The sequence below is a fragment of the Sitophilus oryzae genome, unplaced genomic scaffold, assembly GCF_002938485.1.
Source record: "Sitophilus oryzae breed Bouriz unplaced genomic scaffold, Soryzae_2.0 scaffold_111_pilon_pilon, whole genome shotgun sequence".
Taxonomy (NCBI): Eukaryota; Metazoa; Arthropoda; class Insecta; order Coleoptera; family Curculionidae; genus Sitophilus; species Sitophilus oryzae.
In genome coordinates, this window is record NW_022145749.1 from 3107184 (window position 1) to 3123409 (window position 16226).

The window sequence follows — 16226 nt, forward strand, 5'->3', positions numbered from 1 at the left end:
AATTTTGTATATTTATGAAAACATTTCCAACGCACCATTTTACGTAGAATTTAATAGTTTAAGTATAATTTTTTTAAAATTAATAATTTAAGAATTATCAACAGAAAATTTGATTTTTTATATGGGACACCCTGTATATTTTTAATTTATTGAAACGAATTTAAAATTACCTTTCCAAAAAAATAACACACTAGATATTTTGCTCGATTCATCTTCGAGATATAGAGTATATAAAAATTCGTCCGCTTTAAATAAGTAGGCTTTGAACGGCACTGGCTGTAATGCAAGAAAACTCTAGCTGTGGGCATCAATTAAAACGAAAATAATATTTGCTATGAGAGATGCAGAATTTTATAACAATTTAAAATATATTTAACCAACATCAACACATTTAAACTATATCTAATAACAATAAAAATAAATAGCAAATCAAGACATGAGATTTTTCTACAGGTGTTCGACATATCGACCGTCTTATGTTATGGACAGACGGGGTAGTTTTTGAACATTTCTCGCGGAATTCATTAATTCAGTGGGGGTGAAAGATACCCTCTCATAACTGCTAAGTATTTCTAATTCTTGTCTAGATTATACGGAAGAATAAGGAACCTTTATTCTTCCGCAAATATATCCATAGGATTAGATCCATGGGCACTAACGGCCGTATTCATAATCGATCGCCAGCCTCCCGCTGGCGGGAGCTTTCCCGAAATTCTTCGCGCTCTCCGAGTAACGCGTGCGCACATTCGTCATATAGAGTAACCGCTCTCTCGCCAGCGGGCGGTTGGATAAGCATTTTTTTTCCGTTTTATAGTCGATCTCCAGGCGAAGAACACTTGCGCAGTTTAAACCCCATCCGGTGATTTTCGGCCGGCGACAGGAGCATGTCCTTACCATCTCCGGGCGGTCCGCCAGTTTAGTCTGGTTTATTTCTCTAGTTGAAAGAAGCACCAAGCAAACTGAATTAATTATGGATATTTATAATATTGTGACGATTAACGAGAACGATGACATTCGTATTTTTGAGGCCATTATTCATTACATTTGAGGCATATGAATTCCGTCCGTCTATTTGACCATTTAAATGTTTTATCGTTTTGTTTTTGTTATTTTTATGATTTTATATTTTTCCTATTGTTTTTACGTTTATTACATTAATTCTCTTTGTAATTTACACAAACTGGAAAAAATATACCAAATTCACCAAACATCAGTCATCTACACAAAACAAACATAGAGCCAATTTAAAAATATAAATTACTTCTACTCTGGTCATATTTTCCCTTAAAATAATTTTAAAATCCTTAACACAGCACCAATAGGTTAAGGTTAAGGTCTATAAAAATTTATAAACGTAATAAAAACGAATCCATAAAACTTTCAAATAAAACCGAACAGACCTATGGAATTCCCCATTATGTAAATTATTTTAACTTAATATCCTCTTTATTATGACCCAAAAATATACTTAGCCAAAAAAATATGTATATAAGAAATTGTAAATCTTTTTACTATAGTGATTATAGTGATATTAGTGAAGGATTACGAAGATATTATTCATTACTTTAAAACGAATTATAACAAAATAATGGACACATCAATAAAATATTTAAATTACCCAATATCAATAAAATATTTAAATTATTAATATTTAAATATTTAGAGAATGTTAAAGTTCATATAACCGATTTTGTGTAGAAAAAGGAAGAAAACATGTTCCCTGTTGTTAAAACCCTCCACCCGAAGTAAAATTTTGTTGGCGACGCGCCGTCATTTTCTCCAGCCAGCGGTGCGCTGGCGGCCGACTATGAAAGAGCTTTTTTTCTCTCCCGATATCGAAGCGCTCGCCGGAGAAATCTTCGGCGAGCGCTTCTTTTCGGCGGGCGGCTGGCGCTCGACTATGAATACGGCCGTAAGTCAGGCGGCCTCGACGGCCAACGGCTGGGATCTTGGTTAGCTATTCAATTATTCTTGAAATTGGCTGCAAAAATTTGCTGATAACTTCAGTGTTCAGAAGCGGTCCGTCGTATTGCTGGAAAAATATATTTTCGAGTTCCATTAAGGGGATATCTTCAATAAAAGGTCCAAAGCCTAAGTTTAAACTGGCGAACTTTTAAAAATTCTGTATTTCGAAGGGGATTATAACAAAATATCAAGTATGCTATATTTTTGGAAAGGTAATTTTAAATTATTTTCAGTTAATTAAAAATATAGAGGGTGTCCCAAATAAAAAATCAATTTTTCTGTTGATAACTCTTAAATTATTAATTTTAAAAAAATCATACTTAAACCATTACATTCTACATAAAAAGGTGCTTTGGAAATGTTTTCATAGAAATACAAAATTTTTCATAGTAAAAAAGTTACAGCGATTTGTTAAAAATGCACATTTTTGAAAAACAACCCGTAACTCCGAAACGGTAACAGATGTTGATGTGCGGTTTTCACCATCATGTTTTTGATGAAAATTGAGCTCCAGACACCGATATTAGTTTTTGTCTATTTCCTATAGAAAAGGGTGTTTCCATTTAAAAGCGTCGAATTTGACCCACCCTGTACAGGGTTTTAATAATCTATTCTTTAGTAGCATGCAAATTAAAATATATTTAAATATCTCAAAAACCAATGATTTTTAACATATTTAATCCTTATAATAAATGCTTTTTTTTGGACCCAGCAATACAAAAATGAAATAAAATACCGGGTGTCCCATAAGAAAAAATATAACTTTGGTATGGATCTTAGTTCTGAAACACCCTGTATATTTCAAAATAATTTTAAATTGTGCACATTGCCTCCTCACATATACTCATAATATATTTTGTTTCTACATCTTTCCGTTTTCGTATAATCAACCGAGGCGAATGAGGTGCGCCACCCTGTACATATACACCTATTTAACAATTTTGTTATAAATTGTTAGTATCGATATCAGACATCTTTATTTGCAGCGGCTGTTCTGGTTTAACTTAAATTAAATTTAATTAACTTAAATTGAAATATAAATATTTATATTCTGTTTATGCGCTAGATTATTATAGATACATAGCGGTAATATCAGTGGAAATCAGATCTAAATTTGCATCTAGATGGTAAGAGTGTCTCTTGAGACAAATATGTAACATGTCGTGTAGGGAGGGTATACTACACGGAAATTTAAATCGCTTTTTTAAGGTTATATTCGAGAGTGACATTGTTATTCATTCTGCAAATGAAAAGCAATGCCCTACTGCAATTACTAAAAAGCATAATTTTGTTTTTCTAATCCATTTCACAAGTTATTAGGTCACTCGATCCACTACTAAATTGCTAATCTGGATTTGCTAGTATATTTACATACTAGTGGATTTTCGGGTAATAAGTAATACAATTTTTATTTTCCTATACAGGGTGTGTCTTAAATAAGTGCAAATATTTTCAGGGCTGGTAGATCTCGATAAAAGAAACATGGACTATATGTTTCTTTCCAAAATAACCGAGTTATTTTACTTCAAAAATTAAAAAAAATTGCTTTAAAATTAAGAACCACTGGATTTTTCTATGGTTTCTGGATAAATTTAATATTCTACCTATATTGCCATAAAATCAAGATAATATGTTTTTTTATTTAAAAAATAAAACATCCAATTTTATAAAATACAAAATTTTCAATTTTCCTGCGGGTTAAAAACCACATAGACGTGTTTATGGGCTCGAAATATACAAAAAATATACCTAATTATTTGCACTTATTATTTTATTAAAAAATAGTTTCAAAATTTCAGAAGTAAATAGCTCTTTATATTATTTAAAAAAGTCTTCTGTAAGAGTTAGATAACAAAAGAGATTTTGAGTTACAAAACAATATACAGAAACATGAACGCATTTGTGAAAGTAATATGGATAATGTGGAATAAGAATGGAGGATAATATGGGATGAGTTATAATGAGTTAAATAAACGGGTATACAAGATTTTCTTGAATTCTTTGTTTTACATACAAAAATGGCACAAAGAATACAAGTCATTATAAAAGTGGTTATTTTTTTTATTACCCGCAATATCTTAGGGGGGGGGGGCAGAGACAATAACATATTAATACAATTTAAGCCTAAGCAAATACAATATAATTTGTTAAGCTTTACCTGACTAAATAAACAATTATTACCGCTAAATATCAAATATCGAAATAACGACACTATTAAAATTTTCACAACTCTGGTAAAAAACTTTAGCAACCTTCAATTTGTACTTTTCAGTTTTATGCACGACTAAGAGATTGGCGGCCGTATTTCTTTTGATTATGTGAACTGTAGTTCATCTAGAATAGTCTTTTAGCTAGTAGATCGTTGATGAGGCATATTGTTTTTGAAAGTATAGGGAATCTCATATTACCCGGTTTATTTCAGTATCAAAACATTTCTACAGCACATAATATAGTCATTAGGTGTTTATGAATAATTTGAATGACTTATGATTAAAAAATATTAGTTCAAAAAAAAGTTGGCATTATCAAGATTAAAATATTTGGAAGTTATAAACCGATTCAAACATAATTATTATCTAGCCAGCAAATATAAATATTTCTGTAGAATTAATATAACATATATTAATATTATTTCTGTAAGTGATAATAATAAGCATGTTAAATTAAGGGATAATCAGCAGATGAACACCCTGTACATACTATTTTTGTACTTGTTGAAAATATAAAAAATCTTAGATTAATAGACTGGAAAACTATTTATCATAATATATTAATTATATAGAATATTAAAAACTAGAAAATTAAAATATATAGGGTATCCCAGAAATAAGAGCAGATATTTTAACGGGTGGCATTTCTGGTCAAAAGAAACATATTTTCTCTTTACCATTTTTAAAATAAATTCAAAATAACCGGGTTATTTAACTTTGAAGATTTAAAAAAATATGGCAACATTTTGAGAATCGCCGGCATATGTATATCGTCAACACCATCTAATTACCCGGATCGGTGCCCGAATCTCAGATAATTCTACGCCATGTGTTGCCGCATAGTCAAGAAAGTATATTCTTAAAAATAAGTTAGAAAATCACACCACCTGAGGAGTTTAGCAGAGATGCATTACATTTCTAAGGTGGTTTTATTATTACAGAAAATAAATTAAAAGAAACAACCTACCCATAACATTAACAAAAATACTTATGACAGATTTAGTAATGACAGAAAACTAACTGTGACAGTTCTCTTTTTTGATACACACTTAAAAATACACTTCAGTGTGCTGCTTTACTTGTACATGCTATTATAATAACTGCTAAAATAACAGTCCCCGTTTCTAACATATTATTTGTATACAGGCTTTATCATAATTTGATAAACCACTGATTTACAAAGGATCTTGAAAAGCGCACACTACTTTGAATACCTTTCTGAACGAATAAATGTTGAGAATTATTGCCTTTTATATGTTTCACTCAACAATTTTAAATATATTTTTTTGCTGTTTTTTCGATGTATTTCAGATGCATTGCAATGTATTTAATGGTTTCATCGACAACTATCCTCCAAACTATCCACCAAAAGTGCCACGTGCTAACAGGTTCTTTAAAATGCGCCGCGCCCTGGCGAGCTTGCGTCATGCGACAATATTAAGCGACGTTGCCTTAGTTACAACAATTTTAAATTCAAGACATTTGAAGCAATCCAATTCGTATTAAATTTAATTGGATTGCTTCAAATGTCTTGAATTTAAAATTGTTGTAACTAAGGCAACGTCGCTTAATATTGTCGCATGACGCAAGCAAGAAACAAACAAAACGGTTGAATCTAAAGTAATCGAAACACGCTTGTCAAGACAGTTGCCTAACTTAAAGGGTATGCGTATGGCATAATTGTTATTAGTGTTTTATTTTGCTCTGTAACTAATAGGTATCTAATAATATTAGATTAAATTGAACAAATATCAATCAGAATTTGAATTAAAATTAGTGAATTTATTAACAAATTTAGATAAAAGATTAAAAATAACATTCCTAATTTTATGTGTAGAAATTTAAAGTTGCTGTGAATTTATAAATATAGAAATATGCAGAATATGGATAACGCAGGAGGTGGCAACACTGCAAGGTTTAGATTCACCGTAGGAGAAATCTCAGGTGAATAAACAAATGGCACTAAAAGGTTTTTAAAATCTCCCGGAAAATGTCAGGAAAAATTTTAAAATTTTCAACAATTTTTTTTCACAAAAAATACTCATAGGCGTGTTTCTGGAGTCGAAATATACTAGAGCATTCAAAATATCTGCCTTTATTTCTGAAACACCCTGCATGTTATTTTCATTCATTTATTTTCTTATGTTATCTTAGAAAAATAATTATATAATCAGCATATTTTTATGACAAGTTTTCGTAAACCTATTTTAATTATATTTTCCGCCAAATATCTTTGACTGCTTGGCAAGAAATCGATTTTAAATAAATCAGGGTTAAAATCAACCTAAGCAAAATTTATTACTCTCATGGAGATTAAGCACAATAATTTAAGCCTAAAAATAGCTGGCGTATCATGATAAATACCTGCAGAAAAAAATATATTTAAAAATATGAGCATATGGATGTTTAATAAAATAAGGTATTAAAGAATATGAATTCAACAAATTTAATAGCAATAATTGACCTGATTAAACGTATATAAAAATGTAATATTAATACAAGTTGGAGAAAAAAAAACGTTATTACTAATAATTAGAGTCAATTTTTATAAATTAAATTAAATTTGATTTTACTCTTTTGACGACTTATTTGAAAAATTACAATGGTTTGTTAGATTAGAATAAATAATGTATGTGTATCGAAAAAATATGTTTCTATCGAATAATTTGCTTTTTAAGGAATTTATTGGAAAGTTGTGGAAATAGTCTGTTACAATGCGAAACGTAAAAAAAGTTAGAGAAGAAGAAAGTTAAATGAGGTATTTCTTACTTTGTCTTTTGCCACGCTTTTTCCTAGACTTGTCAGGATATATTCCTTTTCATTGTCCGATATCCGGGGATGTTCACTAGGACTGTCATGGACCAGCGCCCACCAAGCTATGAACCACGATGTACCAAACGCGCTGCAAGCGTAGAACACATATTCCCATCCCCATCTGTCTATTATAAACCCACAAATGGGGTAAGTCATTGCAGCACCAACAGAGCTACCTAGAAAAGTATTATATTAAACAATGCTATCTGGTTTTCATGCTGTTTGCTATCTGGTTTTCATGCTATTTTTGGCATTATTAAATTGTATTTAGTAGCCCAAAAATATTGAAAAATATGATGGAATTTTTTACAAAAAATTATTATTTTTACGTGTATTGTTTCAGTCACAAAATAACACACATAAAGATTCACAGAATTAGTAAAATTTCAAAAATTCCTCCATATTAAAAAAAAAATATATGGTAATGAAAAATTTCATGAGATAAATTTACTTTTCATTCTCATATTCTAATTAAATTGATAATAATAATCAATCCAATATATCATATATAATTTTGTCAAGATAAAAAAAGAGCTGAAAACAAAAGTTGAAATAAATATAAAATAAATGTTCTGTGGAGATATCACAACTAAAAATATATTTTTATTTGCAATTTTAACAGAAGCTTGATACATTGTGTTTAATTTGAATGTTAGAACTTCTCATATCGATATTTTCCATAATCCAGGTTATAAGTGATATGACCGAGTAAAAGCAGCAGCTAAAATAAATTGCCTATTAATTCCACATCATCGTTTCCATGTTCAATTTTTCAGAAAATGTTTAAGCCATTCTTCGTTATCCTGTTTATATATCAAAGAGGATCAGACGACTTTTTGAACTCTCTTACTATCTAGAAATTGAAAGCAGATTTTTATATTCTTAGGTAGAATATTTTCGAAGGCACTTACAAAGAGGCGATTTCTCTACAATATAGCCATAAAAAATATGCAAGTTTAACTTTTAGAGTAGATATAGTAAATAATGTATGAGTAATGCCATAAAATACACCGGATGCGTCTCAAAAGTGGCTCACCCCTATAACTTTTTTATTTTTTCAGATAAAAAACGAAATTTAGAATGTTAATATATGACATAAATTAGGCTACATCAATTATTTTCGGTCACTTCGTGTTTCACCGGAAATAACTGCAACTTTTAATTTTTAAATGACATATTTTTTTTACTTCATTTGATAGAAAATGTCTTTCTGGATGGAATGACGTAGCATATGCCAATTTTTGACATTTTCAATTAAAAAAAATACTCGAAATACCAGTGTGTGGTACCAAATTATTCGTAATAAAATGATTTTACCAAATATCTTAATGAGCCACCCTCGTTTTATTTGAAAAAATTGAGATATGATTAAAAATACGATTTGGGCATCTTTTAACCAGCCAGAACAGAAACATTAGATGATCAAATCTATTTCTCCAAGGATCCTTGATTAAAAATTAGTGTTTTTAACACAGCCATGGCACTCTAGATTGGAGTTTAAGATACGATTTTTTTAAACGAGAATGTTAAAAGTTAACATGAAAAAATGACATGATATCTCATTCTATTTAGAGTGTCACTTTCTATCTAATATAGTAAAAAAATACTGAGGGTTCCATTTAAAAATCAAAAGTTGTAGTCATTTTCAGTGAAACAGGAAGTTATTTTTTGTAAACACTTCTGGCGTTAAACCTAAACGGACGCTGCTTGCCAGAAATTATGTTTACATTAATATAAATTTGTCTAACAAAGAAAAAAATGCTTAACGTTTCGAAAAGTTATCTCTTTTCATCGTCGGAAGCAAAAAAATACAAAGGATAAAGAAAAAAACTATTTAAAATATTTAAATTCAATTATTCGAGAACACTTTACTTTTTTAAAACAGTTTTTAACGGTTTCCTGTAGACGTATCTGTTTTAAAAAAGTAAAGTGTTCTCGAATAGTTGAATTTAAATATTTTAAATAATTTTTTTCTTTATTCTTTGTATTTTTTTTGCTTCCGACGACGGAAAGAGATAACTTTCTGAAACGTTAAGTTATAACTTTATATAAAAATAAAACAGTTATAACTTCTAACAAGCAGCGTCCGTTTAGGTTTAACGCAGAAGTGCTTACAAAAATAAATATTTTATTTTGTAGATTTTCTTGCAGTGCAGTGGCGAAATACCCATAAAGGATTTTTTTGGAGGGAACAATTGAATACGTCAATCAATCCTAATTTATGTCGTATACTAACATACTAAATCTCGGTTTTTTATCTGAAAAAATAAAAAAAAGTTATAGGGGTGAGCCACTTTGAGACGCACTCGGTATAATATATGACATGACATACAGTAACTACAAAAACTATATTCTTTGCCGTTGAAATATTTAGTACTTTTTAATTAGAAATAATACATAATATGGTTATTTATATTAAAATATAAGCCTTACTTCAATATTATTAGCCTGAAAAGAGTTTTTAGAAAATTTGAATAACAAAAAATAATTTTGAGGGCAATTTTACATAACAAAGACCTTTTAGATTTTTTTGATTCCCAAAATAATATATCTTCGTAGGCTTTGTTCTTTCAGAGGCATTCATTTTTGGTTATCTTTGCCTTATTCTCTTACATAAAATAAAATAGGGACTGTAAAATAATACATGCTTTAAATGTATGCTGTCCATATGCTATCCATATATACACGGTAGGCAACGCCCGGCATTGGGTGCCGATTTTCATGTCAAAGAGCACCGTCAGTGTGTTCAGTATGAGGGTTGTCTTTTATATTTTGCGTATAGAAACATAATAGGTGCGTGTCAACATATATCAAATGTCAAAATTTACTGTCATCTTTAGTTAACTCAACGCAAAGTTTTAGAGTGCTTCGTTTAAAGCTGTACCTAAACCGAATTACTGAAGTTGACGAATCAGTCGACAAATGGAATTAAGTAAAGAAAATTTTTACGCAATAATTTTTTACAATTTTTGAAGACAGTTGCCTCAACAAGAATGTCTCGCTGAGTTGGTTTCTGTTTTCGGCTATCCCACCACACCAGTCAACATCAAACAATCTTACAGGTAGAGAGAATTTAAAAGTGGAAGGATTAGTCTTAGTGACGATACAAGTAGAGGTCCACCAACAACGGCAATTAGCCAGGAAAACGTCGATGCTGTACGTAAGCTGAAAGCTGATCCAAGAAGATTGAAATGTCAGATATCGTAAAATTGAAGCATACTTGGGTATTTAAAAGACCCCATTCAAAAAATTTACATGAAGAATATTAAAAAAAAGTTCTGGTTGGATACCGCATCTGTTGACAGAACAATAAAAAGCAGTGAGAGTCAATTGGTGTCAAAAAAACTCTACACCGGTTTAACACTCAAAAAATATTTATATTATTGTCATTGGTGATGAATCCTGAATTTATTCTTATGAACCCGAAAATAAACGTTAATCTGTTTGGGTTTTCCGAGGTGAACCAAAACCGACAAGAGTTACCCGTTCTAGAAATGTTTCCAAAAATATGGGGACGACATTTGTCTCAAAAGTGGGTCATGTAGTAACAATTCCTTTACAAGATCGAATAACTGTTAGTGCTAATTGGCACATGTCTATTTCTTTGCCTGAAGTAATTGCTGAGTGTCGAAAAAACAACTCTCAACGACGAATGATCTTCCAACAAGACAATACAAGTTCCCCCACACCTCGAAAACAATTGAGTTTTTAAAGCAAGATAACATCGAATTGCTCATCAATAGCTTAAAACAGAAGTTTTGGACTTACATAATTTTGAATTAATTAAAGTATGCCTAACAAATAACTAAAAATGGATACCCAAACATCACGGGAGCTTTTAGTCTAAGAGCTGGCTACATAAAAAACCTTATCATCGTTACATGGCTAATTTTTCTTGTGAAGTATCCATTTGTGTAGCCATTATGAAATAGTCATGTCTGCCGGCGCAGTCCCGGGGCTTAAAGCGGGGTCGGCCAATCAAAAGGGTGAAATTTTGACACTAAAACTATTATAAGGTACAAGAGTTATAATTGCGAAAATAGCTTTCATTTACTATTAAGAAACGTGTAAAATTGTGGGCAGACATGTTTCTCGTCGCTAAAATGCCGACAGACAACGCGAAAGAGGGATGAAATTTTGAAAAAAAATTATGGCATGCATGCATGCCGATTGGTGGAATGTCATATTTATTTATATTAAAAGCCGTATGCAAAAAGACTGACAAAAAGATCGTGGCTAAATCAGCGGCAGACAGTTATCAGAAGACGATATTACTCTAGCGCTTAGATAGATAAATCATATTATACGATTTTATTATAAATGTATTTTTTTATTATTTCACAATAACATATATCATACATTTACTATTCTGTCTCACGTCTCATTATTTATTTGTATTTGACTCATGGTACTGCAGATTCTCGCTCTCGCTAACGAGTCTTCCATTGAGTCGATATCTGCACCGTAAAATTTTTGTAGATTTTCATGTATCATGTTTCAATTGATAACGCGGCGAGCGTTTCTTGAAAACGCTTATACAGGGTAAGTCTTAAATAACTGGAAATACTTTTAGGGGTGATACTGACCCCATACTGATATTTCGACCCCAGGAACAGGTCTATGAGGTTTATTCACAAAAAGATGTTGAAAATCCTGTATTTTTTTAATTTTCCCCTATATTTTAGAGAACTTTTTAGAACTGCCTGTTCACCGCATATTTACCCACGTTATAATTTCTTAATCTACAATGCCTACGGCTTTACTCTATGGTCACGACACTAAAAGAATGGATGCAAATACAGAAAAAAGCAGGTGGCTAACAAAATTATTTAAAAATAAATCGATTTCTTTGTAAATTTTCAAACTTGAATAATAGACGGAGAGCTGGCTACATAAAAAACCTTATCATCGTTACATGGCTAGTTTTTTGTGTGAAGTATCCTTTTGTGTAGCCATTATGGAATAGTCATGTCTGCCAGCGCGATCCCGGGGCTTTAAGCTGGGGTGGTCAATCGAAAGAGTGAAATTATGACACTAAAAGTATTATAAGGTACACGTGTTATAATTGCGAAAATATCTTTTATTTATTATTAAGAAACGTGTAAAACTGTTGACAGACATTTTTCTCGTGGCTTGGTTTGGTTAATCGGTGCCGGTAGACAACCCGAAAGAGGCATGGAATTTGACAAAAAAAGTCATCGCAGACATGCATGTCGATTGGTGGAATGTAAATGTTTATTTATTTAAAAAGCCATATGCAAATGAACAAACAAAAAAATCGTGGCTCAATCAGCGGTAGACAGTTATAAAAAACGCGATATTACTCTACAGGGTGAATCTCAAATAAGTGCAAATATTTTCAGAGCTGGTAGATCTCGATAAAAAAAAAACATATTTTCTTTTTCATAAAAAAAACATATTTTATTATTAAAATAAATAAATTTCTTTTTAAACTTGAATAACGCGATTATTTTGGACTTATTTGGAAAAGGGTAAAAAGAAAATATGTTTTTTTTTATCGAGATCTATATATATATATATATATATATATATATATATATATATATATATATATATATATATATATATATATATATATATATATATATATATATATATATATATTATTGCATCCATTATATTATATATATATATATATATATATATATATATATATATTATTGCATCCATTATTTTAGTTTCGTAGCCATATAGTAAAGCCGTAAGCATGATTGGTAAAGAAATAATTTTACCGTTGGTAAATTTGCGGTCAACAAGCAGTTCTAAAAAGTTTTCTAAAATATACAGGAAAATTTAAAAATAATTTTCGCGATTTTCTACATCTTTTTTGCGAAAAAAAAAAATCATAGACGTGTTCCTGGGGTCGAAATATATCACCCTTAAAAATATTTTCACTTATTTAAGTCTCACCCTGTATAAGCGTTTTCAGAAAACGCTGGCCGCATTATCAATTGAAACATAATACCTGTAAGTCTATAAAAATTTTACGGCGCAGATATCGACTCAGAGACTCGCTTGTGAGAGCGGGGATCTGCAGTAAGATGAGTCAGATACAAATAGTGAGACAGAATAGTAAATGTATGATATCTGTTTTGAAATAATAAAAAAACATATTTATAATGTAATCGTATACATGATTTATCTATACCTAAATGGATGAGGTGGCGAGCGTTCCCTGACAGCGCTGGAGTAATTCGCGCTTTTGATAACAACTGTCTGCGGCTGATTTAGCCACGTTATTTTTGTCTGCCCTTTTGCATACGGCTTTTAAAATAAATAAATATGACATTCCACCAATGGGCATGCATGTATGCCATATTTTTTTTCATTCTTCAAATTTCATTTTTTAATAATTTTCGATATAATTTTTAAAATTTCATGCCTCTTTCGCGTTGTCTGTCGGCATTTTAGCGACCAGAAAAATGTCTGCCAACAATTTTCCACATTTCTTAATAATAAATAAAAGCTATTTTCGCAATTATAACTCATGTACCTTATAATATTTTTACTGTCCAAATCTCACCCTTTCGATTGGCCGCCCCCGGCTTTAAGCCCCGGGATCGCGCTGGTAGTGACTATTTCATTATGGCTACACAAAAGGATACTTCACACAAAAAATTAGCCATGTAACGATGATAAGGTTTTCTATGTAGCCAGCTCTTAGACTATAACTCTGCTATTTTGGAAGACGGTAAAGAGAAAATATGTTTCTTTTATCGAGATCTATTAGCTCTGAAAATATTTGCACTTATTCAAGACTCACCCTGTACAGTAACATGGCGCTTTTGATAACTGTCTATCGCTGATTTAGCCAAGATTTTGTTATTTGCTCTTTTGCATGCAGCTTTTTAAATAAATAAATATGACATTCCACTAATCGGCATGCATATGTAATATACTATTATATGCCATATATTTTTTTTAAATTTCATCCCTTTTTCGCGTTGTCTGCCGGCATTTTACCGACGAGAAAAATGTCTGCCAACAATTTTCCACGTTTCTTAATAATAAATAATAGCTATTTTCGCAATTATAACTCGTGTACCTATAATATTTTTAGTTTTTAGTATAAAAATGTCACCCTTTCGATTGGCCGCCCCCACTTTAAGCGCCCAGATTGCGCTGGCAGACATGACTATTTCATAATGGCTACACAAAACGATACCTCACAAGAAAAATTAGCCATGTAACGATGATAAAGTTTTTTATGTAGCCAGCTCTCCGTCTATTTGTAGTATATGTATAGGGTAAAATTATATTTAACATCTAGATACACATAAATTAATTATGGACTAAAAACAGTAGCTACATACGCAAATTTCGGTTCACTAAAATTTGAATATCTACTTTTTACAAACATTTGATACAGGATCGCCAAACAGGACATCGTTTAGATGACGAATTATTAGGCATTATTATTGAACATAATATTTTACCTAAATACGCTGTAACAAATTTACTCCTCTCATTAGGTGGTATCCATTTTGCTGTCATGTCGTGCATAGAAGGCCAAGCAAAACCCTGAAATGTTTTTACAATTAGAACTATAATAAATATACATATACTTTTGTAGCAGGTTCAATCCTTGATATATTTTCAGGGTTTACGCGGTTTCGAACGCGCTTGTTTGAAACAAATTTGTATTGGTTTATTTCTGGATTATTTTAAATAAATTATATAAAATAATGGCAGTGCTGTTTGGTTTCGTCTGGATATTGAGTCTAAATAAAAGAGTACAGTCTAAATAGCCACCTATGTCTACGCCTGTAATGTTACCACTTTGTGATGGGCTAGTCAGCTTTTTGCTCATAGCCTTCTTAAGAACAAATAGGTCGAACCAGCTGTTCTCTTCTACCTAGAGGCACAGCTAGAGGTATGTTAAAGCGTAGATAACTTTAGTAGAAGGTTAGCTTTGACGGACTTGAATATTTATTGTTGGTCCATGCGCTGATAAAAATATTTTCCTGAATCAAGAGTATACGCTTGTCCCAAGACTATATGGCTTTAATATATGTCGATGTCCTGCTATTTTGGAACAAGGAACTAATTTCTCTAACCGAGATAACGCTTATATATTTAAGAAAATACTTAAAACAGACGATACAGATTTTTGTTTCAACTTCATAATATAGTAATATTCCCATACTCTTAAAATGCAAGAGAATATTTCTCTCCGTGTGTTGTTCGTTTCTCACACGTCACGTTAGTGGTTAAGGGTTAAGGAATTCTATGTTTATGCTTAGTTATGTACCCACCTCAATTTTAATTTTTAATTATATATTTTTTTTTAAAAATTGCAAATGTTGATTTACTTATTTTAAATAAAGTTAATTTTTTAAAAGTTAATTGGGGGCACCGTCATTAAATGAAAATAATTTATTTTTTTCTCGTTATATATTTAATATTTAGCTCGTATTAACAGTTCGGTTACACAGTAGCGTAGCGTAGGCCCCGCAGCGGCGGGGGGGGCCTAGTGATTTTGAGGGCCCCGCATTATTTGTTCCTTTTTTACATTTTATTTGTTCCCATTAATTTATTTTAATTTGAATCATATTTTTATTAGAAAAATTCTATTTATGTTTATTTATTTTTATTATTTAGTTTTCTTTTAGTACCTAAGTTTTGTTTTATGTTGATTTATTTTGTAATGTTTTATTTTTTACGTTCCTTTATTATAATTTTTTCTTACCTGGAATAAGTTAAATTTTTGTTTTTATATATTAAATGACTTGATATACCTACATAAAGCTTTATTATGTTTTTTAGTGTTTTTTTTATTTTAATATAAGGGCCCCTAAAAAATCTTGCGGGGGGAGGCTCACATTTGAAGTTACGCTACTGCGGTTACATACAATATGTTTGAATGATGAAATTTATATTTATTTTTTTTATATGCTTTCGCAAACTTTAATATATCTGTATATACAAATACCAGGTTATGTCGTACTAGTATTTTTAGATATCAACGATCGCGGAGATTTATTTTTGCTTCTGATTTTCTAAAATCTTACATTATTTTTGATCTATTAGAAATGTTGGCGCAAATCAGGGAGACGGAGGTGGCGACTGCACAAGTTTTTGATGATTTAGATAGGTTTGTAAATAAAGTAGGACACAGCTAATCCAGATTTGTCTAGTCAATTCTTATTCGTTCTTAGAACGTCGGCATCGCTGGGCGTATGAGTCATAGGCGAGTCGCCAGGCCTAAGGCTGAGT

The 16226-nt window shown here is 31.0% G+C and overlaps 1 protein-coding gene across 1 annotated transcript in view; it reads right to left on the reverse strand.

The window, feature by feature from the left end:
• The window catches only part of LOC115883978 (sialin), a 100618-nt gene that overhangs the window by 56558 nt on the left and 27834 nt on the right, over positions 1 to 16226 (reverse strand). The window contains exons 4-5 of the mRNA XM_030902401.1: positions 14447 to 14531; positions 6945 to 7165 (exon numbers count right to left, since the gene is read on the reverse strand). Coding sequence (XP_030758261.1) covers positions 6945 to 7165; positions 14447 to 14531 — 306 coding nt within the window. The remainder of the gene's footprint in view (positions 1 to 6944; positions 7166 to 14446; positions 14532 to 16226) is intronic.